This window comes from Natrix helvetica (genome assembly GCF_964273705.1).
Source record: "Natrix helvetica genome assembly, chromosome: 8".
NCBI lineage: Eukaryota > Metazoa > Chordata > Lepidosauria > Squamata > Natricidae > Natrix > Natrix helvetica.
This window is the reverse complement of record NC_138559.1, coordinates 4,900,793-4,927,405: the sequence shown is the minus strand read 5'-3', so window position 1 is coordinate 4,927,405 and position 26,613 is coordinate 4,900,793. Positions and strand designations below refer to the sequence as shown.

Here is a 26,613-nt window from a genome sequence, read left to right as displayed (position 1 = left end):
TATCAACTTGAGAAGGGAGGAAAATGCCATGCATACTTTTGGCCAGAGTAAAAAGTCTCATATTTCTGTAACTGTGATGTGAATGTGCATGTCCAGAACCCTGCCATAATGTCCTGTTGGAGAATGTGATTGATGACTTCAGGCAGAGGGGAGGGGACACAGGGGTAAAGCTTAGATGCCATTAATTTGGATTTGGTTTCAGCTCCACAGAAGTCCGTGCCAAGATGTTAGTCCTAATAAATGAATGGGCTTTTTTTGAACTTTGTCTCGAGGCTCATGAATTAATTAGGTCAGCTCTTGGAAACCACAAAGAGACAAAACTGACTTTTAAAAACCTATTAAGATTTCCGGGTTTCCTGAATCCCGGGCTCTCCGAGCACTCCCCCAATATTTGGGGTGCTTGGAGGGAAAATCAGCCAAGCCACAGTCGCAGCGCCAGTCCTCTTCAAAGAAAAAAAAGATGGAACTATGAGGTTGTATGTGGACTTTCAAGGGATAAATGGGATGTGCGTACATAACCTATACCCTCTCCCCCTCATGAATGACATGCTATCTTATCTGGAGAAGGGAAAAGTCTTCACCAAACTAGACCTCAGAGAAGCATACTACCGAGTACGTATCAGAGAGGGAGATGAGTGGAAAACAGTGTTCAACTGCCCCCTAGGGAGCTTTCAATTAAAAGTTATGCCTTTCAGACTGCAGGGGGCCCCAGCGGTATTCATGCAGTTAATAAATGAGCACCTCTACAAGGGGGTCCTTGTCTACCTAGATGACATCCTTATCTACACTGAGACCATGGATGACCACTTACCCCTGGTCTGCCAAATGCTGGAAAAACTTCTGGCAGCCAACCTGTATGTCAAGGTTTCAAAATGCGAATTCCACAGTTCACGGTTAGACTACCTGGGTTACCAAGTGTCAAATGAGGGAATAGAGATGGACCCAGCCAAAGTGCAAGCCGTCTTAGGTTGGCAACCCCCTCGCACCCACAGAAAAGTACAAAGTTCCTAAGTTTTGCGAACTTTTACAGGCAATTCATCCCTTCCTTTGCAAAAATTGCCAAACCTCTAACAGACCTCCTGAAGACAGGGAGCCCAGGAATGAAACCCCATCCGGGACAACCCCTATAGTGGGACCTAACCTGCCAAGAGGCTTTCGAAACACTAAAATAAATGTTTGCAAAGGGGCCAGTGCTGAAGCATCCTGACCTGAGCAACCTTTCGTGATCCAGGCAGACGCCAACAACATGGCAGTGGAAGTGGTGCTACTCCAAAGAAACAACCAAGGAAACTTACAACCCTGCACCTACACCTCCCGCAAGCTCACAGACACAGAGAGACGATGGGCTGCGTGGAAAAAGGAGGCTTTCGGAGTGAGATGGGCACTGCTAACCTGGAGACACCTGTTGGAAGGGGGCCAGAAACCGTTCGAAGTCTGGACCAACCACAAAAATCTGGAGGTGCTTAGGACCCCACGGAAACTATCACCCAAACAAGTTCGATAGGCTCAATACTTCAACCGTTTTGATTTTGTTTTAAAGCACATTCCAGGGGGGAGGAACTTTCTAGCTGACGCCCTCTTCCACATGCCTCAATACAAATGTGAATGGGAGCATGTAGTGGATGCCATCATCCCCTCTATCCAAACTGCTGCCCAAGTGACCACCAGACGGCAACGCCGTGACCGGCAAAACCAACTCGCAAGCGAGTTAACCACAAGGCTCAAAACTGAACTGCTAGCAGACCCCTGGTTCCAAAACAACCAACACATCTCGACAAAAAGAGATGACCTTGCATGGAAGGGGATGAAACTCTACATCTCAGAATCCCTACGTACCCTAATTCTCCAGAGGAGTCATGATGCTAAACTGGCAGGCCACTTTGGGTTCCTAAAGACTTTACACTTAGCCCAGAGGCTATTCTGGTGGCCTGGCATGAAGAAAGATGTAGATAGTTGCGTAAAAAGTTGTACTATCTGCGCCACAATGAAGAGACAAGCAGGAACAAAAGCCGGACTACTGCAAACAGTAGCAGAGCCAACGAGGCCGTGAGAGAAGATCACAATGGACTTTATAGTAGAGTTCCAAAAAGTGGGGGAAACACGGTGATTTGGACTGTAATAGACCTCAACTCCAAATAGGCACACTTCATACCCTGTAGCGGATTACCCTCGGCTCACAAGCTGGCTAAACTGTTCGTGAAGCATATCTACCGACTACATGGAGTACCTTGAAGAATTATCTCAGACAGAGGGGTCCAGTTCACGGTTTAGTTCTGGAGGCAGTTCCTGTGGTCCATTGGATCATCTCAAGGTCTTAGTTCAGCTTTTCATCCGAGCACCAATGGGGCACCAGAGAGACTGAATGCCATGGCAGAGCAGTACCTGAGGTGCTACGTGAACTATCAGCAGTCCAATTGGGCAGACCTTTTATCTTTTGCTGAGGTGGCATACAATAATGCTGTTCACAGTAGCACAGAACTCACGCCATTCGAAATAGTGAGCGGTATGGACTTTGTCCCAATGCCTGAGTATCCAAGGGATCCTCCCTCCTCAGTCAGCTTGACTGATTGGATGTCGATGCTGAAAGCGACCTGGGAAAATGTCAAAAAGGCACTGGCTAAAGCAGCACAAACCTAAAGAAACAGGCAGATAAACACCGGGCTTCGCAATGGCCATTCCAGGTGAGAGAGAAGGTTTAACTCTCCACAAAATATTTGAGATTAAAACTGCCTAGCAAGAAACTGGGGCCGAAGTTTATGGGACCATTCCCCATAGTAAAGATCATCAACCCACTCACAGTGCAATTGAAACTGCCTTGATTGTTGGGGAAGATACACCCAGCATTTCATAGTAGCCTCTTAAAACCCGTGATGGGATCCACTCTGAGACCACTACCCCGGGAGCCCCTGGGCTCTATGGTCATAGGGGGCCAAACCCATTATGAAGTTCAACGTATCCTTGATTCAAGGTGGCACAGGAGACAACTCCAATACTTAATTAAGTGGAAGGGCTACCCCTTATCAGAGGCATCTTGGGTGAAAAGTAGAAATATCCAGACTGATCGCCTTATAGGAAAATTCCATGCAGACAATCCATGCAAGCCTGGGGGAGGGACACATCCCTAAATTATACACCTGTACTCAGATTGCTTTGTTTTACACAGGTCACTTTCAGGAAGTGAGGGGAGCCGGATGTCAATGTCTAAAGCATTTCCATGACTACTATCAACTTGAGAAGGGGGGGAAATGCCATGCATACTTTTGACCAGAGTAAAAAGAGGCTTGAGGAAATCCTCCAGAGCCTGAGGAAGGCGAAAACGCCCCCTCCGGCCGTGGTGCAGGAGATCAACTAGGCCACGCCCATCATGGCCACTCCCCCACAGCAACCTGGCAGATAATCTGTTGGTAAAAGTTTTGAAGCCCACTCCTGACTCATGTCAGGGGTGCCTGGGATATCCTGAGTTCTCTGCCAGCGAAAACAGGCTCCCAAGTTCTGTTTCAGATGCAACGACCTCCTGCAACTCCCTGCCAGAGAAAACGGAGCTCAGGATGGCCACACGCAGCCTTCCCAATCGCCATTTTCGCTGGCAGAAGCACTGCGGGCTCGTCCTTTGCTGATTCCAGGGCAGCCCCGCGAACCAGATCTATGAACCCCACGGGCCAGATCCGGATGCTCAGTTTGGTGGCATTCTCTCCTAGAGGAACTGACCTAACCTCCTGGTTGTTTTGAGGCATGAACATACTGTATATGGTTGTGGTTTGGGCCTGTTTATCTGCAGAGGGAGAGATGTGGAACTCGCCTCTCTGTCCTCTTTCCAGCTTGCATACAAGCTTTGGGCTGGAGGCAGCTGCTGTTTATGCATAATTGGGAAAGCTTGTCATTAAAGTGAAGCCAAAGTAGAGATTGCTTTCAAATGCATCCAGCAAGCAAGAGAGGGAAGGAGTGGGAGGGGGGAGTCCTTGTGGGAACGGTTCTTTTTATTTCATTTCATTTATTTATTTATTTATTTATTGTGTCAAGCATGAATTAGATAACAGCTATAAGTATAGACATGATTATGTATACATGAAATGAATATGAATACAAGGAAATATTAGGACAGGGATGGTAGGCACGCTGGTGCGCTTATGCACACCCCTTACAGACCTCTTAGGAATGGGGTGAGGTCAACAGTATAAAGTTAAAGTTTTAGGGGTTTGGGGAAGAAACCACAGAGTCAGGTAGAGCATTCCAGGTGTTCACCACTCTGTTGCAGAAGTCGTATTTTCTGCAGTCAAGTTTGGAGCAGTTTACCGTAAGTTTGTATCTATTGTGTGCTCCTGTGTTGTTGCGGTTAAAGCTGAAGTAGTCATTGACAGGTAGGATGTTATAGCAGGTAATTTTATGTACTACACTTAGTTCGGATCGAAGACGGCGAAGTTATAAATGTTTTAAGCCCAAAATTTCAAGTCAGGTGGCATAAGGTATTCTGTTGCGAGGAGAGGAGTGGAGGGCTCTTCTCATGAAATATCTCGATTGTATTAATGTCCGATATGCAGTGCGGATTCCAGGCAGACGAGTTGTATTCGAGAATTGGTCTGGAAAAGGTTTCGTATTCCCTAGTTTGCAGTTCAATGTTATCGGAGAAGAAGCTACACAAGATTAGGTTAACAACTCTTAATGCCTTTTTGGCAATGCTGTTACAGTGGGCTCTGGCGCTTCGATTGTTTGAGATGAGTACTCCAAGGTCTTGACAGGGTGGGGGTTACCTACGAGGTCATATCCACTCAGCTTGTATTTGGTGTTCTGATTTTTTTCTGCCAATGTGTAAGAAGGTATTCTTGCAAGAATACTTTCTGGAGGGAATTCCTTCTCTAGCAGGATGAACTGTCATTCAAAGCAGACTTGAGCTCTCATTACACATTGGAACAGGCGAGGGGGAAAAAAGAGGGTGGGGCATTAGTAGCATTGTCATCCTATTCTGTAAGTTATCTGAATGGCAAAGAAGGAAAGAGCAAAAAAATTAGTCTGGAAAGTGATCCCCTGGAAGGGAGAAAAGAGATGGGGAAGGAGGAATAATTGCTGTGGACATTTTGCTTTGGAAAATGGGTTTCCAGTGCTTGGTACAAAAAAATAAACATCGGTGGGTGTTGAGAAAAGACACTTGCTCCAGGCCAGTAATGGAAGTTTGTGTTGAAGATACTTGCATTCCACCGCCTTTTTCACTTTCTAATTTCTCAGAATCAGCCCAAAGCCAATTTATAATTTGATGCATTGATGTGGGCCCTAAAATGCAAAGAAAGCCAAGCTTACTTCGAGTCCTTCAACCTATCAAAGAATGCAATCTTCTCTCCCATTCATTTGTGTGTTGTTCATCATTTTTGTAAAATGTCATGTTGTGTGCATTTCTGTGTTGAGTTCTGGGGCAGGAAAAAAGGGAGGGAAGATGCTAAGCCAACATTCCTCCGCGGTATTGAAAATTCATGGGATATAAGTAGCAACTTATAATGGTGGCTGGATCTCTTCAAAGGGGCTTAAGAAGCTGGAAGGTGGGAGGGAAAGAGAAGGTCCTGACAATGATCAATCAGCCTCCGCCAAGTTTTCCAGAGCGCTAGCATCTCAAAGGAGTAATCATTATTTATTTGAGATGCCTTGCAGCTGACCTGGAAGTAAATATGCTCAGCTGATTAGTATGGACAGCACCGTGGGATCAACTAAGCATGGGAAGAGTAGAAAGACAGCATGCGTAGAAGCATAATGTTAGATTATGTATTTAACGTGACATGGGATTGACTGCTCACCAGTCCTGGGAAATCCTCAAGTGTGTTTTGTGAAGATCTCATTATCTTTCCATGGTCAATTCTTCCCATCATTGTCCCATAGTTCGATTGCACCTTTGTCTTGTCTACTCTGGGGCATGTCACACTTGTGGTCAAGGTCCAACCTCATGTGTCCTGTATGCAATGAAAGTGGGATGCATGTGGTCAGACCTAGACCACAAGGCCAGTGGCCTCCACTCTACCATCTGACCATCATTGCCATCTGCATCAAACCTTAATTCCATCCTCATCACTGCCAGAAAAAACCAGCATCGGACATCACTCTTCTGTCGCAGGAGGCTTTAGATGTCCGACAGTTAACAGAAAAAATGAAAACATGGATTGCCAAAGGACTTTTCTGCATAATGAAACGGAAATGCATGTGTATTTGTAAAAGTAAGAGTGGCAGAGTGGCTGGCTTCACCCAGCACATTAGACTCAAGTAAGGTGAGACCCACAACTTCAAGGAAAACGAATTGCAGTCAGGCTAGCACAGGGGTCTGCAACCTTAAACACTCCAAAGAGCCATTTGGACCCGTTTCCCACACAAAAGAAAACACCGGGAGCCACCAGACCCTTTTGACATCTAAAATGAAGGTAACACTGCATATAACATTTTGAATAAGACGCTGGGTTGAAGGTTACTTTCAAATAAAATACTCCATATCTATTTGAGTCTTCCTCGTATTTATGAAACAAAAAGCCAAACTTAAATGATCCACCTGCAGCAAACCAAAAATGCTGTTAATTAAGCATACTGGTCAACCAGTCTCGGCAGCAGTGAAAGCAAATGAATCTGCCCACATACCATGAAATGTCCTGTTTCTCTTCTGAAACTTTTCTTTTCTTGCATTTGTCTACGGTTGGCCTATCGGGGGTCGAAAAGCTCAATAAACGGCTGATGTCACACATTGTGACGTATATTTTGAGCGACAGAGAGGTGCAGCAGAGGGATGAAAGAGCCACTGTCAGCCTCTGTTTTGTTTACTTGCTTACGGCTGCTTTGCTACGCCTGCTTACTATCAGCTACCATAGGAACCGGGGGGGGGGCATGGTATTGGGGAAGGGAATAATATTGCATGGAGGAGTCTTGTTCTCACCATCTTCTGCGCATGCTGGTGGCTGATGTTTGGACTTGGTCAAGGCCAACCGTCTCACATACCAACTTGATGAGGCTGTTTGAAGATGCACCCCACATGACACCTTAGGGAGTTGCAGATGGGACACTGGGTTGGGGAATGGGGGGGGGGTGCTGGGTAAACGTTTGATATGAATATGTTCCCGCCTTTCTGGCTCAGATCTTGCTTTCCTTTCAGCTGCTTTCACTTCATATCTAGTAAAAGTACTTTATCTCTATTAACATGGAGTTGAGGTTTTTTCTTTCTTGGATATTGAAGGAGGAATGCCTGACAGTCACATTCAGCTCCACATTCAGCTCCAGAGCTTAAACACTCAAAGAGCCACAAAGGTCCTAACTGGAAGCCCCCCTGTTCAATTCTGGAGCCGACTGGAAGTCCGGTTCCTCCACCATAGAGTCTCCTCCTAGTGCGGCATCCTTTTTCCTCTGCTGACTGGAAGTCCAGTTCCCCAACCATACAGTCTCCTCCTAGTGCGGCATCCTTTTTCCTCTACCTGTCCTAACCAAAAGCCCTATCAATTGTGGAGCCGACTGGCGACAGGGAGCCGCACCAGAGGGATGAAAGAGCCACATGCAGCTCCAGAGTCACAGATTGCTGACCCCTGGACTAGTACAACAGAACATTAATAGAAGCTAGGATTCTATTGAATTGGCTTCCATAGTAGTCGTTTTGTTTCTACAATGGATGTATGTAACACTACTGAGCCAGATGAGTAAAACACAGTTGTGTTCACTGAACATTTTGTGCTCAGAAAAGTAAATTGTGCTTTTTAACTTGTTTCATGCTAAGATAAGGTAACATGTCTAGTTAGGTATTGAAGTACCCAACCTCATTTTACTCTAGATCAGGAGGGTCCAATCTTGGTCAGTTTAAGACTTGTGGACTTCAATTCCCAGAATTTTACATCCTGGATTTGTGTGTGTCCATCTGTTTTCCAAAGCAGCAGAATGAGAAACAATGGATGGAAACGAATCAAGAAGAGAAGCAACCTAGAATGGCTTTCCTCCAGAAATTGTGGGTGCGTCATCACTGGAGGCTTTAAGAAGAGATTGGACTGCCATTTGTCTGAAAGGGTATGGGGTCTCCTGCTCAAGCAGGGGATTGGACTAGATGACTTCCAAGGTCCCTTCTAACTCTGTTCTTGTTAACATGGCTGAGGAATTCAGGAAGTTGAAGTCTGCACTCTTTCTAGAGTCTCAGCAATGTTTTTTTATAGTGCGGGGACCAAAACTGGATGCAGTACTCTAGGTGTAGTCAAGTCATTTCAAGTAATTGAAAAAGATTCAGGTTTATGGCACGAGGAGAAGTTAAACTGTGCGGGTATGGATGGGAGGGTGATTGGATTATTCTCGCCATATGTCTGTGAATGTCTAGCGCATGTGTATGACATGACCCAGAGCATGTAAAAATGAACTAGGACTCATGTGATCCTCCCATCCAGATTTTTGGGAGAGAACCCCCCCCCCCTTTGCAGGTGCCACTGTTGAAAATGCAAAATGTAATTCTTGCAAAATGTGTGACAGCCCGTGGTGGTATTCAGCTGATTTGGACTGGTACTGGCGACCTGCAAGTGGGCCCTGCCCATATGCCCCAGCACTATGCCATCCTCTTTAGCCACCTTTTTGAAGCCGTGCACATGCGTGCAAGCCGCACACGCAAGCAAAGAGCATGTGTGGAAACACACACACAAATGAAGCAGGTGCGCATGCGCACAGTCACATTTCCGGTGTGTGGCAAACCAGTGGTAAAATTATATGAAACCCACCTTTGGTGACAACGAGTTCGTATGCATTGCATGAATACAGTACCCCTTTTTTAAAAAAACCAATTCTCCCTCTGCTCCAGGTGTGAGTTGCTGCCGGCATTACTCCTGGTTCGGCGCACAATTTTTTTTGCTTCATGCGTGTGCCCATTTGCACCTAAAAAGGTCTGCGCATGCGCACAACCTTAGAAAACAAAAAATAATTAAATTTCTGCAATGAAGATTGTTCTGTGCATGCGCAGAACCCAAAATCAAGATGGTGCCACCGGTGATAGAACTGGTTTTTGGGGTGTGGCAGCCCATTATTTCCTACTTAGCCGAACTGGTCGAAACTGGTAGGAACCCACCTCTGTTCTGCTCCTTTGGCTGCATTTGCTGAGAGAGCTTAATTTATGGGGACCGAAGTGATCCATGATCCAGGATTTGCCCAACGGACAGAACACAAGGCTAAAATAACTTTGGGTTGGAAACCTGTGACTTCTCCCAAACGGGATGCTCGAGTTACAATATTGTCCCAATTTAGCATGTTGTGTGAATGTGGCCTTTCTCTCTCTCTCTCTCTCTCTTTCTTGTCTCACACACAGGCTGTGTTTGCACAACAGGTTTACCCAGACTTAGCAGCTGCATGCGTACAGTAAGCTAAGCTTAGATTTAACCTTAGCTTTGTGTGAGTGTGTCGGTTCTGTGTTGCAATATACGACATACGTGTTCTGTGCAAACCCAGCCTGTTTAGCTAGTTTATGGTTTTAGTGTATTGCATGATTTCAGAAAATAGTTTAATCCAATAACTAAGTACTGTGTTAATGCAACCACTGTGTCTTTTTTTTTGTTGGTTTACCTTCACCCACTTACCCTTACCCTGTCCAGGCTGAATCTGTTGCATAGCACAGTGAGCTAACACAACAGCCATAGTTTAACACACCTTCTTCTTTTTCCAGAATGGATTGAATGCCTTACATCTGGCCTCTAAGGAGGGGCATGTCAAGATGGTGGCTGAGCTATTGCACAAAGAAATTGTGCTGGAAACAACAACAAAGGTAAAGGCTCCAGACAGTGGTGGGATTCAAAATTTTTTACTACCGTTTCTGTGGGCGTGGCATGGTTTGGTGGGCATGGCAGGGGAAGGATACTGCAAAATCTCCCTTCCCTTTCCTCCCCACTCCAGGGGAAGGATACTGTAAAATCTCCATTCCCTCCCCATTCCAGGGGAAGGATACTGCAAAATCTCCAATCCCTCTTCACTCCAGGGGAAGGATACTGTAAAATCTCCATTCCCTCCCCACTCCAGGGGGAAGGATACTGTAAAATCTCCATTCCCTCTCCTCTCCAGGGGAAGATACTGTAAAATCTCCACACCTAACCTGCTTTACAGTTCTGTTCTCCAGTGCAGGGCAACAGAAGAAGACCCAGCCAATCAGATGGGACTCAGGAGGCAGGGAATAGATGGGGGCAGGGCCAACCAGAGGTGGTATTTGCCGGTTCTTCGAACTACTCAAAATTTCCACTACTGGTTCGCCAGAGCGAGTCAGAACTGCCTGAATACCATCTCTGGCTCCAGAGGGGGAAGGTCAAAGATACATTGGCTTAATTGATTAGAAATATTTCAATGCAAAGAGTTTGTCCCAAACCCAACGGCCAGAATCTTCCTCAGTGGTCATGCTGGCAGGGGCATTCCGGGCAAGTAAAATCCACTCATTTATCACTCTGGGAAGAAAACAGAATGCCAAAATCTTTGAACATTTCCAAACAAATTTGCACCATCTCCTCCCCATAAAGGAAAGTAGGGATTTCATTATGATTATGTCTGGGCAAGAAACTTTTTTTTATTTTTATTTACCACACTATTGACTTTTTATTTTATTTTTTAAAAAAGAGATTCTCTTCTAGGCTACATTATAATTTTTTATCTTCATTGTGGATTTTTTTCCCCCAGAAAGGGAACACAGCGTTACACATTGCTGCGTTGGCAGGGCAAGACAATGTTGTGCGGGAGCTGGTGAACTTTGGGGCAAATGTCAATGCACAATCACAGGTAAGAATCCCCAACAAGTGGTGGGTGCCAGGCGAGCTTCCCCCGAGACCATTCGGAAAGTCATGATGCCACTACAGAAAAGGGCAGTGAGTCACATGGTCCAATCAAGGAGCTGTCTGTTTGCTTGGAAACTTTACTCCTCCTCTCTTCAGGTACTTGTGGGAATGTCCTTGGTTCTCAGGGGAAACTATTTTCTTTTGGTTACAAAACCCCAGCTATCTTTGTTCTCCCCCCTCCCTATCCCTTAACTCCAGTGTGGCAATGCTGCAGCCTCCAAGATGGTCGTGGCTAGGCCATCTTCAGAGTTGACAGGTGGTCCCCCTTAAAGGAAAAGAACTTCCTAAAAGAAAGTCACAAAGAAGTTACTTAGGATCCAGTCTAACCCCCTCTTACTTTTCAGCTGCTCAATGCAGTGGGTGAAATAATGGCTTTTTAACTGATCCTGATCCCGTATTGTTCTCCTGACCTGCAGCCCTGGCCCACATTTTATATATGTGAGCTGATTTTCATGTATTTGGTTCAAGAGCAGCCTCTTCATTGTTGGAGGGAAGATTATCATTCTTCATTTCCTTTCTCACTTGCTTTGTTGGTTCAATACGAGTTGAAGAAAACCAAAATGAGAACAAAAAGTCCTTATTTAGATGAATTTTCAATTCTTCTCAAAGGGTTTTTTTCCCCTTCAGAATGCAACCTGATTATTGTTTTTTCTTTGAGAAAGAAGAAGAGAATGTTTCACTTCTGAGGAATGGATAAAGCTTCTTGGCTGAGAAGGGAAACATTTTCTTCCTCCTCCTCCAAGAACCAACAGTCTTGAACAAGAAAAAAAATACACCTTTGAAACAACCATGACCTAGATTTCTGAGAATCTTCCCTTTTTCCGTTATTCTATTTAACTCCTTTTTAAAAACTCCTTTGAGGCCAGAGCTGGGTTCTAAACAGGTGGGGAGAGAGCAGAGACGCTAATGAAATTAGATTTGATTCCATTTCCACCCACATTTAAATCCAATTAATGCTATATTCAATGAGTGAAGCTGAAGGAGTATGCCTCAATGCTTTGAATAATTTTCCTTTTCTGCCACCTGAAAAAAAAAAACACGTACGGCAGCCTCTTCTGAACACAGGGAAATGTTCCCAAGGTTTTTAGGAGCCCTCATAGCAGGGGTAGGATGCTGGGGGTTTGCAGGAGTTCGGGAGAACCTCTAGCTAAGATTCTGTGCAGTTCGGAAAACCCCCAAATCCCACTCCTGGCTGGCCCCGCCCCATCCGCCCCTCCCAGGAGTCCCCATGTGGCCCGTTTTGGGTGACAGGTAAGTGCAGGGCATGCACGGAGGCTCTGGGAGGGCGAAAAAAGGGCCTACTGGAAGTTCAGGAAGCTTCCAGAAGTTTCAGGAAATTTGGGAAGTTTCGGGAAGTACTGGAAGTTTCCGGCCTCAGAGCCCAGGGGAGGTCGTTTTTGCCTTCTCGGTGGCTTGAGGAAAGTCTCTGGAGCCTGGAGAGGGCAAAAATCTTGGTACAGGAGGCTGATTAGGCCATGCCCACCCAGCAACCAAGCAGAGAACCCTTTGCTAATTTTTTTTAAACAAAGTTTTATTGGTTTTTTAGGAAATAAAAAAGGAAAGGGGTAATGGAAAGGTTACAAATTTTGGCAGTTGCAGTGTGCGGCAGGTGTCCCCTCCCTCCATACTCATAGTGTACATTTACACAAAATTCAGTACTCAATAGCAGTATATAGTCAGCATATAAATTCAGTTAATAATTTCAATCAATTTATGTCAAGCAGATTTCTTACTCATTTTTGTGATCTGAGTTTTCTCGGTATTGCCCCTTCTCCCCCCACCAACAGAGCTCCGGCCCCTCCCGTGTCCTGTGTGTCTGTTGTTAGATCATCTGGTTTATCTAGGAGTGCTTTATTTTTTTCCATAAAGGCCTGCGCCTCTATGGGTGTATTAATTCTAACTCTTGTGTCCTCCCAGAATATTAACATACCTTCAGGCATCAGCCATCTGAACCACACCCCCTTCTGTTAAAGTTTCTTTGCTAATTGCGAATAGTTTTTCCTTTTCTCCCTCACTTTCTTGGGGATCTGCTTCAGAATGGTTATTTCCCTATCTTGGTATTTCAAAGCTTGCCCCCTTTGTGCACTCAGAATTTCATCTCTTGTGATTTTTCTGAGAAATTTAATGTGTACCTCCCTGGGTACATTATGTGTTCTAGCATATGCTGAGTTCACTCTATAAACCAGATGTAATTCCCACCCCATCTGTTGCTTCTCTTTCTGAGTGTATTCAGCCAAAATGCTTGTCATAATGTCCCTTATGTCTTCATCATCTGTCTCTACCACATTTTGAAATCTAAGATAAAAGGACATTCTCTCAAATTCTGTTTTCATCTGTTGGGTCTCAAGTTCTTTGTTCCCCTTCTGCACCCATTCCATCTCCCCCCTCATCTCAGCCGTCCCCCCCTCCAAAAGATCCAGTCTCTGTGAGTTTTTGCTGATCTGGTCCTGGTTCTCTTTAATTTCTTCTTTCATCTCTTTTAATTGTCTTTTCATCTCCTCTTGTCCCTGTAAAATTTGTTGAAACATTTGCTGAAATTCAGTCTCAGTGGTTTTTGGCTGCATCAGAGATGTTATTGTTGATTGTGTACTGGGACTGGATGTTGTAGATGCCGGGGCAGAGGCAGCAAAGCCAGGCTTCCCAGGAGGTGGTTTTTTATGTGACATTATATATGCAATAAAGAGTTCAGTCAATGCAGAGAATGATCAGTCAGAGAGGTAGAACCACCAAGAGAGTCCAGGAGACTGAAGGTCCAGGCAGAAGGAGGTTTTTCTAGTCACACTGGCAGTAAAGTTTTTCACTCCAGGGAGTCCAAAAAGTCACAATCAACAAGAGATTTATCTGAGTAGCATGGAGACAAAGACCGGAAGCCTGAAGTTTTATAGGTGGAGTCAATTTTCACTGTTTATAAAGACAACGGAAGTGTGGTCATGGTCAGATCACTCATCTCTCCGGCTCGACTTCCCTGGCGCTACCCCCCACCGCGGGGAGGCGGAACCAGACTGTCCCAGATGGTTCCCCCCCAGGCGACTGATGGAACCGGATAGGATCCAGACGGAGCTTGGGCCACTTCCTGTAGCCCTGACCCACTCCCGGACGGAGGACCTAGTAGCTGCATGGAATAGGGCAGCTGCTGGGGCCTTGGACCGGGTAGCGCCTTTGCGGCCTCTCCTGCGGCAATGAACCACCCTGGCTCCTTGGTTTACCGAGGAGCTGAGGGTGATGAAACGCCACAAGAGACGCCTAGAAAGCAGGTGGAGGTCCTCATGCTCCGAATCTGACCGAACACAGGTAAGAGCCTATTTACGGACCTACCTTGTGGCACTGAGAGCGGCCAAACTTAGACACTGTGCCGCTTTTATTGCGTCCGCAGATAACCGCCCTGCCGCCCTGTTTCGGGTGACCCGCTCCCTCCTATCACAGAGGCCGCGGGAAGCCCCTTTGCAGGGTAGAGCAGAGGAGTTTGGGGAATATCTGCAGGACAAAATCGCTCAGATCCAGAGTGGATGGGCCCCCTTCAGTGGACCAGGGGAGACGTCAGAGGCAAATCTTGAGGTACAACGCTGGGAGGAGTTTGACTCTGTTGCCCCTGAGGATTTGGACAGGTTACGTGGGCGACTGCGAGCCACTACATGTTTATTGGACCCGTGTCCCTCCTGGCTTGTACTGGCATCCTGGGAGGTTACACGAGACTGGCTCCTGGGTCTTGTGAATGCTTCATTGGAGGAGGGGTCCTTACCGGCCGCCTTGAAAGAGGCGGTGGTGAGGCCCCTACTCAAGAAGCCTTCCCTGGACCCGGCAGAGCTAGCTAATTATCGTCCCGTCTCCAACCTTCCCTTTTTAGCGAAGGTTGTAGAGAGTGTGGTGGCACAACAGTTCCCACGTCACCTGGAGGAAACCGACTATCTAGACCCGCGCCAGTCCAGCTTCTGGCCTGGTCACAGCACGGAGACGGCCTTGGTCGCGTTGGTGGATGATCTCTGGAGGGCCAGGGATAGGGGCTGTTCCTCTATCCTGGTCCTATTAGACCTATCAGCGGCCTTCGATACCATCGACCATGGTATCTTATTGCGCCGGCTGGAAGGGGTGGGAGTAGGGGGCACCGTTTTGCGGTGGTTCTGCTCCTACCTCTCCGACCGGACGCAATGTGTGTTGGCAGGGGAGCAGAGGTCGACCCTGAGGCTGCTCACTTGTGGGGTGCCGCAGGGGTCGGTCCTCTCGCCCCTCCTGTTCAACACATACGTGAAGCTGCTGGGTGAGATCATCCGTGGTTTTGGGGTCGGATACCATCTGTACGCTGATGACACGCAGCTGTACATCTCCACCCCAAACCACCCCAACGAGGCCGTCGAAATGATGTCCCGGTGCTTGGAAGCCGTTCGGGTCTGGATGGGGGATAACAGACTCAGGCTCAACCCTTCCAAGACGGAGTGGCTGTGGCTACCGGCGCCCCGGTTCAACTAGTGGACTCCATCGCTGGCCATAGGGGGCGAACAACTGCCCCCCGTGGAGCGGGCGCGCAATTTGGGCGTCCTCCTTGATGCCCGGCTGTCGATGGATGACCATGTGGCAGCCGTGGCGAGGGGGGCGTTCCACCAGGTTCGCCTGGTGCGCCAATTGCGCCCCCTATTGGACCGGGACGCCTTACGCACAGTCACTCATGCGCTGGTGACGTCTCGTCTGGACTACTGCAACGCTCTCTACATGGGGCTCCCCTTGAGATGCACCCAAAGACTACAGTTAGTTCAGAATGCGGCTGCGCGGGCTATCATGGGGAGGACCAGATACTCCCATATAACACCACTCCTGCGCTAGCTGCACTGGCTGCCTGTGGTTTTTCGGGTGCGTTTCAAGGTGTTGGTTACCATCTTCAAAGCGCTTCATGGCATAGGACCTAGTTACCTGCGGGATCGCATCTCACCTCATACATCCCTGCGACCAATTCGCTCCCACAGGGAGGGACTCCTCCGGGTGCCGTCCACTAAGCAGTGTCAACGGGCGGCGCCCAGGAGTAGAGCCTTTTCTGTGATGGGCCCAACCCTCTGGAATGACCTCCCCCCCCCCCCGATATCAGAACTACTACCGACCTCCGTTCCTTCCAACAGAAACGTAAGACCCACCTGTTCCAATTAGCTGGCCTAGCTGATTTATAGTCCCACTTTCAACCTCCTGGCAAACATCTTATTTTGGGGTAGTTTTTAAGGGTAATTTTTAATTTTTATTCGAATTTTAATCCATTATTGTACAGTGTATATCCTACCTCCTCCGTCTATCTATGTATATCTATATTTTTGTATCCACATTGTTTTTAATATGACTGTACACCGCCCCGAGTCCTGTCTAGGAAAGGGTGCAGTCTATAAATTAAAGTATTATTATTATTATTATTATTATTATTATTATTATTATTATTATTATTATTATTCATATTTATAGACCGCCCCCTCTCCCGAAAGGGACTCGGGGCGGTGTACAGTCACTAAAATGCGTTATAAAATACATACATAAAACAGTTAAATAATTAAATACGTAGGTGGAGGAGGTTGCAAGACTGTATATAGAATAATAAATATAGTACATTAAAAACTCTAATAACCCAGGAGTTAAAATATTACCCAAAATTACCCATTAAAATTTATCCACCGGGAGGTAAAAACTAAGAATGTGCCAGGCCAGCTAATCGAAACAGGTGAGTCTTTAATTTTTGACGGAAGGAACGGAAGTCAGTGGTAGTTCTAATGTCGGGGGGGAGGTCATTCCAGAGGGTTGGGCCCATCACAGAGAAGGTCCTACCCCTAGGCGTCGCCCGCTGGCACTGCCTAGTGGACGGCACCAGTAGTAGTCCCTCCCTGTGAGAGCGGATTGGTCATAGGGATGTGTGCGGGAGGATACGATCCCGCAGGTAACTGGGTCCTGTGCCATGGAGCACTTTAAAGATGGTAATCAATACCTTGAAACGCACCCGAAAAACCACAGGTAGCCAGTGCAGCTCGCGCAGGAGAGGTGTCACGTGGGAGTATCTTGAGCTCCCCATAATCACCCGCGCGGCTGCGTTCTGGACTAGCTGTAGTCTTCGGATGCGTCCCAAGGGAAGCCCCATGTAGAGGGCATTGCAGTAGTCCAGGCGAGACGTCACCAGCGCATGAGTGACCGTGCGTAGGGCATCCCGGTCCAGTAGGGGGTGCAATTGACGCACCAGGCGAACCTGGTGGAACGCCCCCCTTGCCACGGCTGCCACATGGTCATCCATAGACAGCCGGGCATCTAGGAGGACGCCCAAATTGCGCGCCCGCTCCACAGGGGGGAGTTGTTCACCCCCTATGGCCAGCGATGGAGTTAGCTGGCTGAACCGGGGTGCCGGTAGCCACAGCCACTCAGTCTTGGAGGGGTTGAGTTTGAGTCTGTTGTCCCCCATCCAGACCCCGACGGCTTCCAAACACCGGGACATCACTTCGACAGCCTCGTTGGGGTGGTTTGGGGTTGAGATGTACAGCTGCGTATCATCAGCGTACAGATGGTATTCAACCCCAAAACCATGGATGATCTCCCCCAGCGGCTTCACATATGCGTTGAACAGGAGGGGCGAGAGGACCGACCCCTGCGGCACCCCACAAGAGAGTGGCATCAGGGTCGACCTCTGCCCCCCTGTCAACACACATTGCGTCCGGTCAGAGAGGTAGGAGCCGAACCACCGTAGAACGGTGCCTCCGACTCCCATCCCCCCCAGCCGGCGCAATAGGATACCATGGTCGATGGTATCAAAAGCCGCTGAGAGGTCTAATAGGACCAGGATAGAGGAACAACCTCTATCTCTGGCCCTCCAGAGATCATCAACCAACGCGACCAAGGCTGTCTCCGTGCTGTGCCCGGGTCGGAAACCGGACTGGCATGAGTCTAGATATTCGGATTCGTCGAGGTGTCGCGGAAATTGCTGCGCCACCACATTCTCAACAACCTTCGCCAAAAAGGGAAGGTTGGAGACTGGACGGTAATTAGCTAGTTCCGTTGGGTCCAGTGAAGGCTTCTTGAGCAGGGGCCTCACCACCGCCTCTTTCAAGGCGGTTGGCAAGGATCCCTCACCCAACGAAGCGTTCACCAGGCCCAGAAGCCAGCCTCGTGTCGTCTCCCAGGATGCCAGTACCAGCCAGGAGGGACACGGGTCCATTGAACATGTGGTGGGTCGCAGCCGTCCACGTAACCTGTCCAAATCCTCGGGGGCAACAGAGTCAAACTCCTCCCAGAGTGGTCTCACAAGACTCGCTGTTGACGGCTCGTCCGGTCCACTGAAGGGGGCCCATCCGCTCCGGATCTGAGCGACTTTGTCCTGCAGATATTCCCCAAACTCCTCTGCTCTTCCCTGCAGGGGTGCCCCCCGCGTCCTCTGTGATAGGAGGGAGCGGGTCACCCGAAACAGGGCGGCAGGGCGGTTATCGCCGGACGCAATAAGGGTGGCACAATGTCTACGTTTGGCCGCCCTTAATGCCACAAGGTAAGTCCGCAAGTAGGCTCTTACCTGTGCTCGATCAGATTCGGAGCGTGAGGACCTCCACCTGCTCTCTAGACGTCTCCTATGGCGTTTCATCACCCTCAGCTCCTCGGTAAACCAAGGAGCCCGGGTGGATCGCTGCCGCAGGAGACATCACAAAGGCGCAACCCGGTCCAAGGCCCCAGCTGCCGCCCTATTCCAGGCGGCCGCTAGGTCCTCCGACCGGGAGCGGGTCAGGGCTATAGGTATTGGCCCAAGCTCCGTCTGGAATCTATCCGGTTCCATCAGGTGCCTGGGGCGGTACCAGCTTAGACAGTCTGGTTCCGCCTCCTCGCGGTGGGAGGTAGCGCCAGGGAAGTTCAGCCAGAGAGATGAGTGATCAGACCATGACAGGGGCGTGATGACTAAATCCCCCATTCCCAGATCACTCGTCCACTGCTCAGATACGAAAACAAGGTCTAGTGTGTGACCACCTTCGTGAGTGGGGCCCTGAACTAATTGGGTCAGGTCCATGGCCGTCATGGAAGCCATGAACTCCCGAGCCACCTCAGAAGCCTCTCCCGTCGACGGCAAGTTGAAATCCCCCATAACCAGAAGCTTGGAGGTCTCAACTGCCGTTTCCGAGATCAGCTCGAGGAGCTCGGGCAGGGCTGCTGATGCATAGTGAGGAGCCAAGTATACAATCAGCAAGCCCCACTGCCTCCCTGGGCCCCATTTCACACCAAGGGACTCACACCCGAGTATCTGAGGAACAGTGAACTCTCTCGGCTCCAAACATTCCCGAATAACTACCGCCACCCCACCACCCTTACCCAGGGCCCGGGGCTGATGAAATGCCCGGAAACCCGGTGGGCACATTTCCACGAGGGGCAAACCGCCCTCGTGGCCCAACCAGGTCTCCGTTATCCCTGCAAGGTCTAGCTCCCCCTCTGAGATCAACTCACTGATGAGGGGGGCCTTGTTAATCACAGACCTTGCATTGCAAAGCATCAGCCGCAGGCCCTGGCTCTGTAGCTCCTGACCACCCAGACTGCGGGGGTTGGTATAAATGACTGGGCGTAGCCAGCAGCCATGGTCTCCCAACCGACCTTGGGATCTTCTCCTGTCCTCGCATCCCCCTCTCCCCACGACCATTGTAATAAAACAACCCTCCGTTGAAATGACCTTTTCTTTCCCCCCCCCACCTCGTTCCCTTCCTTCCTGGACTCACCTGTTTGCCTGGCACTGGCTTCCCTCCCGGTCTGATGGACCCTCCCCCCCACCCTGGAACCCCCTAAAAAAGATACAAAGCATTTAATTAAAAACCCCCTTAGCTTCTGTTTCCTGCACCTCTCGGGGTTGACAAACCCGTCATCGAGGCGGGCCCTTGAGAGAGCCAAGGGCCATGCCTGCGAGAGAGGGGCCTCCCGCAGGCGGAGCAGGTCTGACCTCAGGTAAATTGATATAAGAATCCAGTGGGGTTAAGGTGCTGCAGATGGTAACAAAGTCAGTAGGGCCATCTTGCCCTGCCAGCTTCGGGTTTAGGAGTTTCAAAGTTTCCAAAGTTTCCAGATCATCATTCCATTGTATGGTTAAATCCGAAATTCGCCTTTGCTATGAGCGTGGCGTCATTAGTTGGCTCTGTCTCTGCCTCCTCCCCTAGGGCTAAGAGCAAAAATAGTTTACAGCCGCCTGTCCGAGGGGGGGGGGAATCCCCCTCCCTCCAGCCGTGCTTCTCAAAACCAAATCGAAAGGAAGTTTTAAATAGCTGGCAATTTCTTTCAAACAAGCAAAGGGAATGGAGAGAGGTTTCCGCCTCACCGCACCGCAGCCGCATCCTTCAGATCGCTCATTCTTCCAGCTGCCTCACTGCGAAGATGCCGGAGCGCCTCCCCATCATGCTCCCCGATGCCTAGGGCGATGTGCCCCCCCCTCAGCCGCCGCCGACTCGGAGGATCCCCCGCGGTGCCGCCCCTTTGGCAGGAGCCTCTACGGGGCGTCCTGTGCCCCCCAAGGAGTGAGGGGCCCACCGGGAAAGCGTGGGGTGAGCAGATCCTGCCCGTCGCGGTCAGCCGCCGGAACCGGAAGTCTTTGCTAAAAATTTTGAAGCCCACCCCTGCCTCAGAACAGAGATCAGTAATCTGTTCCCTTGTAGAGCTTTGGTTTTCAGCACTCATGAACAAGGACCTAAATGTGTCCTTAGGCACCTAGGTTGCTTCTCTGATGCTCTAGCATTGCTCCATCTTAGCCACTTTTAAGATGGGAGAGGAGAGGGACTTCAACTCCCAGAATTCCCCAGCCAGCATGAGAAACACTCACTGATTTCAAGCAGTGAAAGGGTTCATTTCTTATTCTGCGGAGTGAGAACTTGCACAGAGTATTTTTTTATTTCTTGTTAATTCGAGTCCCTTTCGGGAGAGGGGGCGGTCTATAAGCGCTAAGAATAAATAAATAAATAAATAAATAAATAAATAAATAAATAAATAAATAAATAATTGTTATTGCAAATCGAGGGTAGAACCTCGACTTGCAATCACAATTAACCCCCCCAAATTTATGTCTCTAAGTGAGATTCTTGTTAAGTGAATTTGACCTATTTTGCGACCTTCCTTGCCACAGTTAGATGAATCCCTGCGGTTGTTAAGTGAGTAACGTGGTTGATAAGTGAATCTGGCGTCTCCTTGGCCTTTTCTTCATCCGAAGGGGATCGCATGACCTTGGGAGATTGCAACCGCCATAGGTACATGCCAGTTGCCCAGTGTCTGAATTTTGATCATGTGACCACAGAGATGCTAAATCCTAAGTCCTCCTTTTTCAGTGTTTGTTGCAACTTTGAATAGTCACTAAATGAACAGTTGTAAGTCAAGGTCTCTCTATAATATCTTCCATGGACTGAAAGGATGGATAGCTTGCACACTCACATAAATCTCTGACTACATTTACTTTTGCATTATTCCTGCTCTTTTGCTCGGAGTCTCTCAATTCTCATTGGATCCAAAGCCTTGTAAGGCCTCTGTCCAGCATCCTTCTTGCATCCCACTGAGCTTTTGAGGAGCACTGGCTGTTCTCAGCCAAACTTGCCAACTTCACTTGCCTTTCTGCCACCCAATCAACCAGAAGAGCTTGAGACATCAATAAAAAATGCTTTCCAGGTGTCTCTTAGATGGACAGAGAGAAGATCAGCCTGTTCCCTCTGTTGGGTGAGCAAGCGGGACGGAGAATGTTCACCTGCCCCCCCTGCTGGTTCCCGGGCTGCATGGTCTCTGCCTAAGCCCTTCTGGGGCTCCTGCATTTTTGGGTTACATAAGTTGATATCCGAAGGTCAGATAAATATGGGGGAGAGGGAATGAAAATAAGGTGGCTGGGAGAGAGAGAGAGCTGGGGGGGTGGAGGAGATGACAGGGTAGAGGGGAGCTAGAAAAAAAGCTCACTCTTTTGAGAGGTGTTTGGATGGCTGTCGTTCTGGCTGAGAACAGCAAGTAAATGTCCTCCCTGCCCCCCACCTCTCGCAGCAATCTTTTCCATCCTGATTGCAAGTCATACTTATGAGTCATCTTCCCAAAAGGAGAGGAAAAGCGCTTGTGTTTGGCTGCAAAAACCATGAAACTCCCCTCTTGATTTCCAGCTCTTAAAACAAACACATACACACCGCCTCTGCATAAGTTGGTAATATGTATGTATGTATGTATGTATGTATGTATGTATGTATGTATGTATGTATGTATTGCTAAGCAGATGAGTAAACAGCCTGTGATTTCAGGCACCTGATTTCATCATCTGTTAGAACTCGGGGCGGGGTGGTGTTGCTGTTTTTAAAAAAAACTTTTTATTTTGTTTATACAAACACCACATCTTTGCAACACATTACACTTCTTTTATATATCTGCTGTGATTCTTTTATCTGTACATGTAAATTTTATATTACATACATACATACATACATACATACATACATACATACACACATACACATTTTTTTCCATTCTATATATAACAACCTTTATATATATATATATATATGTATGTATGTATGTATGTATGTATGTATGTATGTATGTATGTATGTATTTGTGTTACAACCCTGGTATGCCTAAATATGGGAGGAAGGTCACTACTCCCTCTTTCTGTCCTTCGGCTTATCACAGAAGACCATGCAGGCAGAAAACCATATTTTTATTTTTAATGTTGCCTTTTTATATTTGTGTTGTATTTGTACTGATAAATAAATAAAGGGAGACTAGTATAGATCTATTTCGAGCTAATTAGCTCTCATCAGCTAGCCATACCCTTACTGGGATTTGAACCTGGGCTGTATTATATCTTAGGCAGGAGTCTTAGCCACTAAGCCACAGGCTCGCCTCCTTATAAGGTGGCTAAGACTCCTGCCTAAGATATAATACAGCCCAGGTTCAAATCCCAGTAAGGTTATGGCTAGCTGATGAGAGCTAATTAGCTCGAAATAGATCTATACTAGTCTACCTTTATTTATTTATCAGTACAAATACAACATACATATACATATACATACACACACACACACACACACACACACACACATATTCCGGTTTTGTAGTTATTTTTTGAATTCTTGAGCTTTCTTCTTTTCTTTTTTGCTTTCCTACTTTTTTTCCCCTTTCCTCTAGCCAATTATACCATAAATCCCATACAAAGTAATATTCAGAGTCTTGTTCATATTTTGGGTGTTTTTTTCCTCATTTAGAGCTTTTGAAGTTCCTTTCCTTCTGTTTCTTTGGCTCTGCAGGATCAGAGCTGAGGTTGAAACCTATGGACTGTTTTACCAGAAGCCCTGTTTAAATTTTAAAATTTCTGCAATGACGACCAATTTTAGGGAAAGCTAAAATCAACCTACCAAAGCCATTAATAGAATAACAGAATTGGAAGGGGCCTTGGAGGTTTTCTAGTCCAACCCCCCTGCTTAGGCAGGAAACCCTACACCACTTCAGACAAATGGTTGTCCAATCTCTTCTTAAAAATCTCTTCCAGTGTTGGAGAATTCACAACTTCTGGAGGCAAGTTGTTCCACCAATTAATTGTTCTCACTGTCAGGAAATTTCTCTTTAGTTCTGAGTTGCTTCTCTCCTTGATTAGTTTCCACCCATTGCTTTTTGTTCTGCCCTCAGATGCTTTGGAGAATAGTTTGACCCCCTCTTCTTTGTGGCAACCCCTGAGATATTGGAACACTGCTATCATGTCATCCCTGATCCTTCTTTTCATTAAACTAGACATACACAGTTCCTGCAACCGTTCTTCATATGTTTTAGCCTCCAGTCCCCTAATCATCTTTGTTGCTTTCCTCAAGTCCTACTCTGGCCCATTATTGTAGAATCATGGAAGAGACCTTGGAGGTCTTCCTGTCCAACCCTCTGCTCAAGCAACAAGAATGATTAGGGGGCTGGAGGCTAAAACATACAAAGAATGGTTGCAGGAACTGGGTATCATGTCTAGTCTAGAGAAAAGAAGGACTAGGGGAGGCAAGCCACTCCATCGGTTGATTGCTCTCACCGTTAGGGAATTTCTCCTTAGTTTTAGATTGCTTCTGTCCCTGGTGAGTTTCCATTCATTGTTTCTTGTCTTGCCTTTTGGTGCTTTGGAAAATAGTTTGACCCAGTGGTGAAATTCATTTTTTTTACTACCGGTACTGTGGGCACAGCTTGGTGGGCCTGGCTTGGTGGGCGTGGCAGGGGAAGGATACTGCAAAATCCCTATTCCCTCCCCACTCCTGGAGGAAGGATAGTGCAAAATACTCATTCCCTCCCCACTCTGTGGCCAGCCAGAGGTGGCATTTGCCATTCTCTGAATTACTCAAAATTTCTGCTACCGGTTCTCCGAAGTACTCAAAATTTCCACTACCAGTTCTCCAGAACCTGTCAGAACTTGCTGGATTTCATCCCTGGTTTGAGCCCCTCAAATATTGGAAGACTGCTATCCTGTCTCCTCTGGTCCTTCTCTTCACTTGACTAGCCATGCCCAGTTCCTGCAGTTTCTCTATGCCTCTCCTCACCGGTGTTCGTTGTGCTATTTGTATGGTGTTTGATGTCCCACGACTGATTCTCTCTTTGTAGAAAGGCTTCACGCCGCTGTATATGGCCGCCCAAGAGAATCACCTGGAAGTTGTCAAGTTCTTACTGGAAAACGGTGCTAACCAAAACGTAGCCACGGAGGTGAGTATCTTTCCCCAGAGAATTCACCAACTGTCATCGGGTCGAGAAAATAACAAGTCTTTCTGAATTCAGATGAGCAACCTTTATAGAATTTTTGTGAATGCCTTTGTTCTCCAACGTGAATGTGAAATATATATATAGATGATTTGAGCCCACTCACTTCTTGCTTCTTTCTCCCATATGTTGTTTACCTCGTTGCTACTAGAGGCTGCTTATTAGCAGGGGAATTTGTTCTAACACCACCTGAAGTGTCTCCCCAGTTCAGATGTGGGAAAAGGAACCGGGCAAGCCCAGTGTCAGGTGCCCACTTTGTCGCCGAGGGATGTGGCGAGGAGCCTAAAAATAAGGCAGCTCTTGGTAGCGAGAAGATGCCACTGTTTGCTGGGAGGCCATAGGAGGTCACACGGCAAATGCTGGGAAGGAAAAGAACTGGGGGTTTTGGAGAGTTAAGACACCCTCATATTGTTAAAGTGATCTGGTTCCATTCTGACAACTTGGTCGTTAAGCAAAATGAAAGAGAGGGAGAGAGAGAGGGAGAGTGGAGAGGGAGAGAGAGGGAAAGGGAGAGAGGGGGGAGAGAGGGGGAGAGAGAGTATGAGAGAGGGAGTGGGGAGAGGGAGAGAGGGGGGGATGGGGAGATGGACGGGAGATAGAAGGAGAGAGAGGGGGAAATGTGAGGGAACAAGGGAGGGAGGGAGAGAGAGAGGGAGGGAGAGAATGTGAGGGAGAGGTGTGAAGGAGAGAGAAGGAGAGGGAAAGAGTGTGAGGGGGGGAGGGAGAGAGAGAAAGGAGAGGAGGGAGAGAGGGGGAGGGAGGGAGCGGGGGGAGGGAGGGAGAGGGGGATGGGGAGATGGACAGGGATATAGACAAGAGGAGGAGAAAATGTAAAGGAGAGAGTGAGGGAGGGAAAGGGAGAGGGGGGGAGAGTGAAAGAGAGTGTGTGAGGGAGAAAGAAGGAGAGAGAGAGAGAGGGAGGGAGAGAAGATGCTGCAAAGTTTGATGGTTGCTGCCCATCTCATTAAGATAAAACTTTCTTATAGGGTGTTCTGTGCTTAACCATTTTCTTTTTCCTTCCTGCTGAGATTTTTTTTTATAAACAATTTTTTTATTTTTAAACAAACACAAATGGAGAGAACAAAAAACAAATAACATAAAACCATCTTCCATTACAAATTGTAGAAAGTGTGTCAGTGGGTTACAAAATTTCTGTGCATCCCTTCCATAATCATCACTTACAATTCATATCTAATCACATATTTTAAATCAAATATTTATATTTATATTTATATTACTATTATTGTACCTCAACCTTCATTTGACTATGATTTATTATACACTTTCATTACATCAACCTGTATCTTTCCAGTAATAGTGCCGTCTAATATATCTTGCCATTTGTAGCATTAGTATTCTGATTACTTTCTTGGTAAGTCTTGTATGGACTTCTCTTTGCAACTTGTTCATTCGTATCTTATAAAAACTCGAGACCCTCCATTTGCTCCTTCCATCAGTTTGTCTTTGGTTATCACTGGTGCTTCTGTCAAGATTTCTCTCCTTACCTCCATCATTTTTTCTCTCTTTTCTTCTTCTATACTTTGAAATCTGGGGTAGAGTTCCAGTCCATCTATCTCCCCTTCCCATATTCTGCTCTTGCCACTTCCAACCATGCTCAATTTGTTGTCAGTATCCACAATTTTCTTATCTCTTTGCTCATTTTTTTCTTCAATTTTTAGAACTCTGTCCTCCACTTTCTTCATTTGATAAACATCCTCAATTTTTCCATCAATTTTTCTGTTTTGTATTCTATATTCTCCAACTCTTCTCAATTTTCTCTGTTACTACTAATATTTTTTTGAATTTCAAACATAATCATTTGCAATGTTACAGTTTCTTTTTCATGTTACACCATTCTTCCAACTTGTAAACCACTGACATAGCATTCAAGGCTTTTTGTTAAATTTCAAGCAAGTTCATTATAATCTTTCAAGTCAAGGCTTAGTCTTCCCTCCAAACCAGCTGGTGATAGAACTCCCAAAGAACACCTGTGTAAACAACCTGTGTTCTTCCTACTATCACTCTCAGTAAACAAGCTGAGAAGCCTTGAAGTGTCAAATGATCAAAGAGAAAAAAGAAAAGACAATGTTTCCAAGCTCCAGCCTCTAAGTGGCAGTGTTACTTC

The 26,613-nt window shown here is 47.1% G+C and overlaps 1 protein-coding gene across 8 annotated transcripts in view; it reads left to right on the top strand.

Moving 5' to 3' along the window:
* ANK1 (ankyrin 1) overlaps positions 1–26,613 on the top strand; it is a 262,003-nt gene that overhangs the window by 146,229 nt on the left and 89,161 nt on the right. For all 8 annotated transcript variants that reach the window (XM_081960864.1, XM_081960865.1, XM_081960863.1 and 5 more), the window contains exons 3-5: positions 9,638–9,736; positions 10,633–10,731; positions 24,336–24,434. In XM_081960864.1, coding sequence (XP_081816990.1) covers positions 9,638–9,736; positions 10,633–10,731; positions 24,336–24,434 — 297 coding nt within the window. The remainder of the gene's footprint in view (positions 1–9,637; positions 9,737–10,632; positions 10,732–24,335; positions 24,435–26,613) is intronic.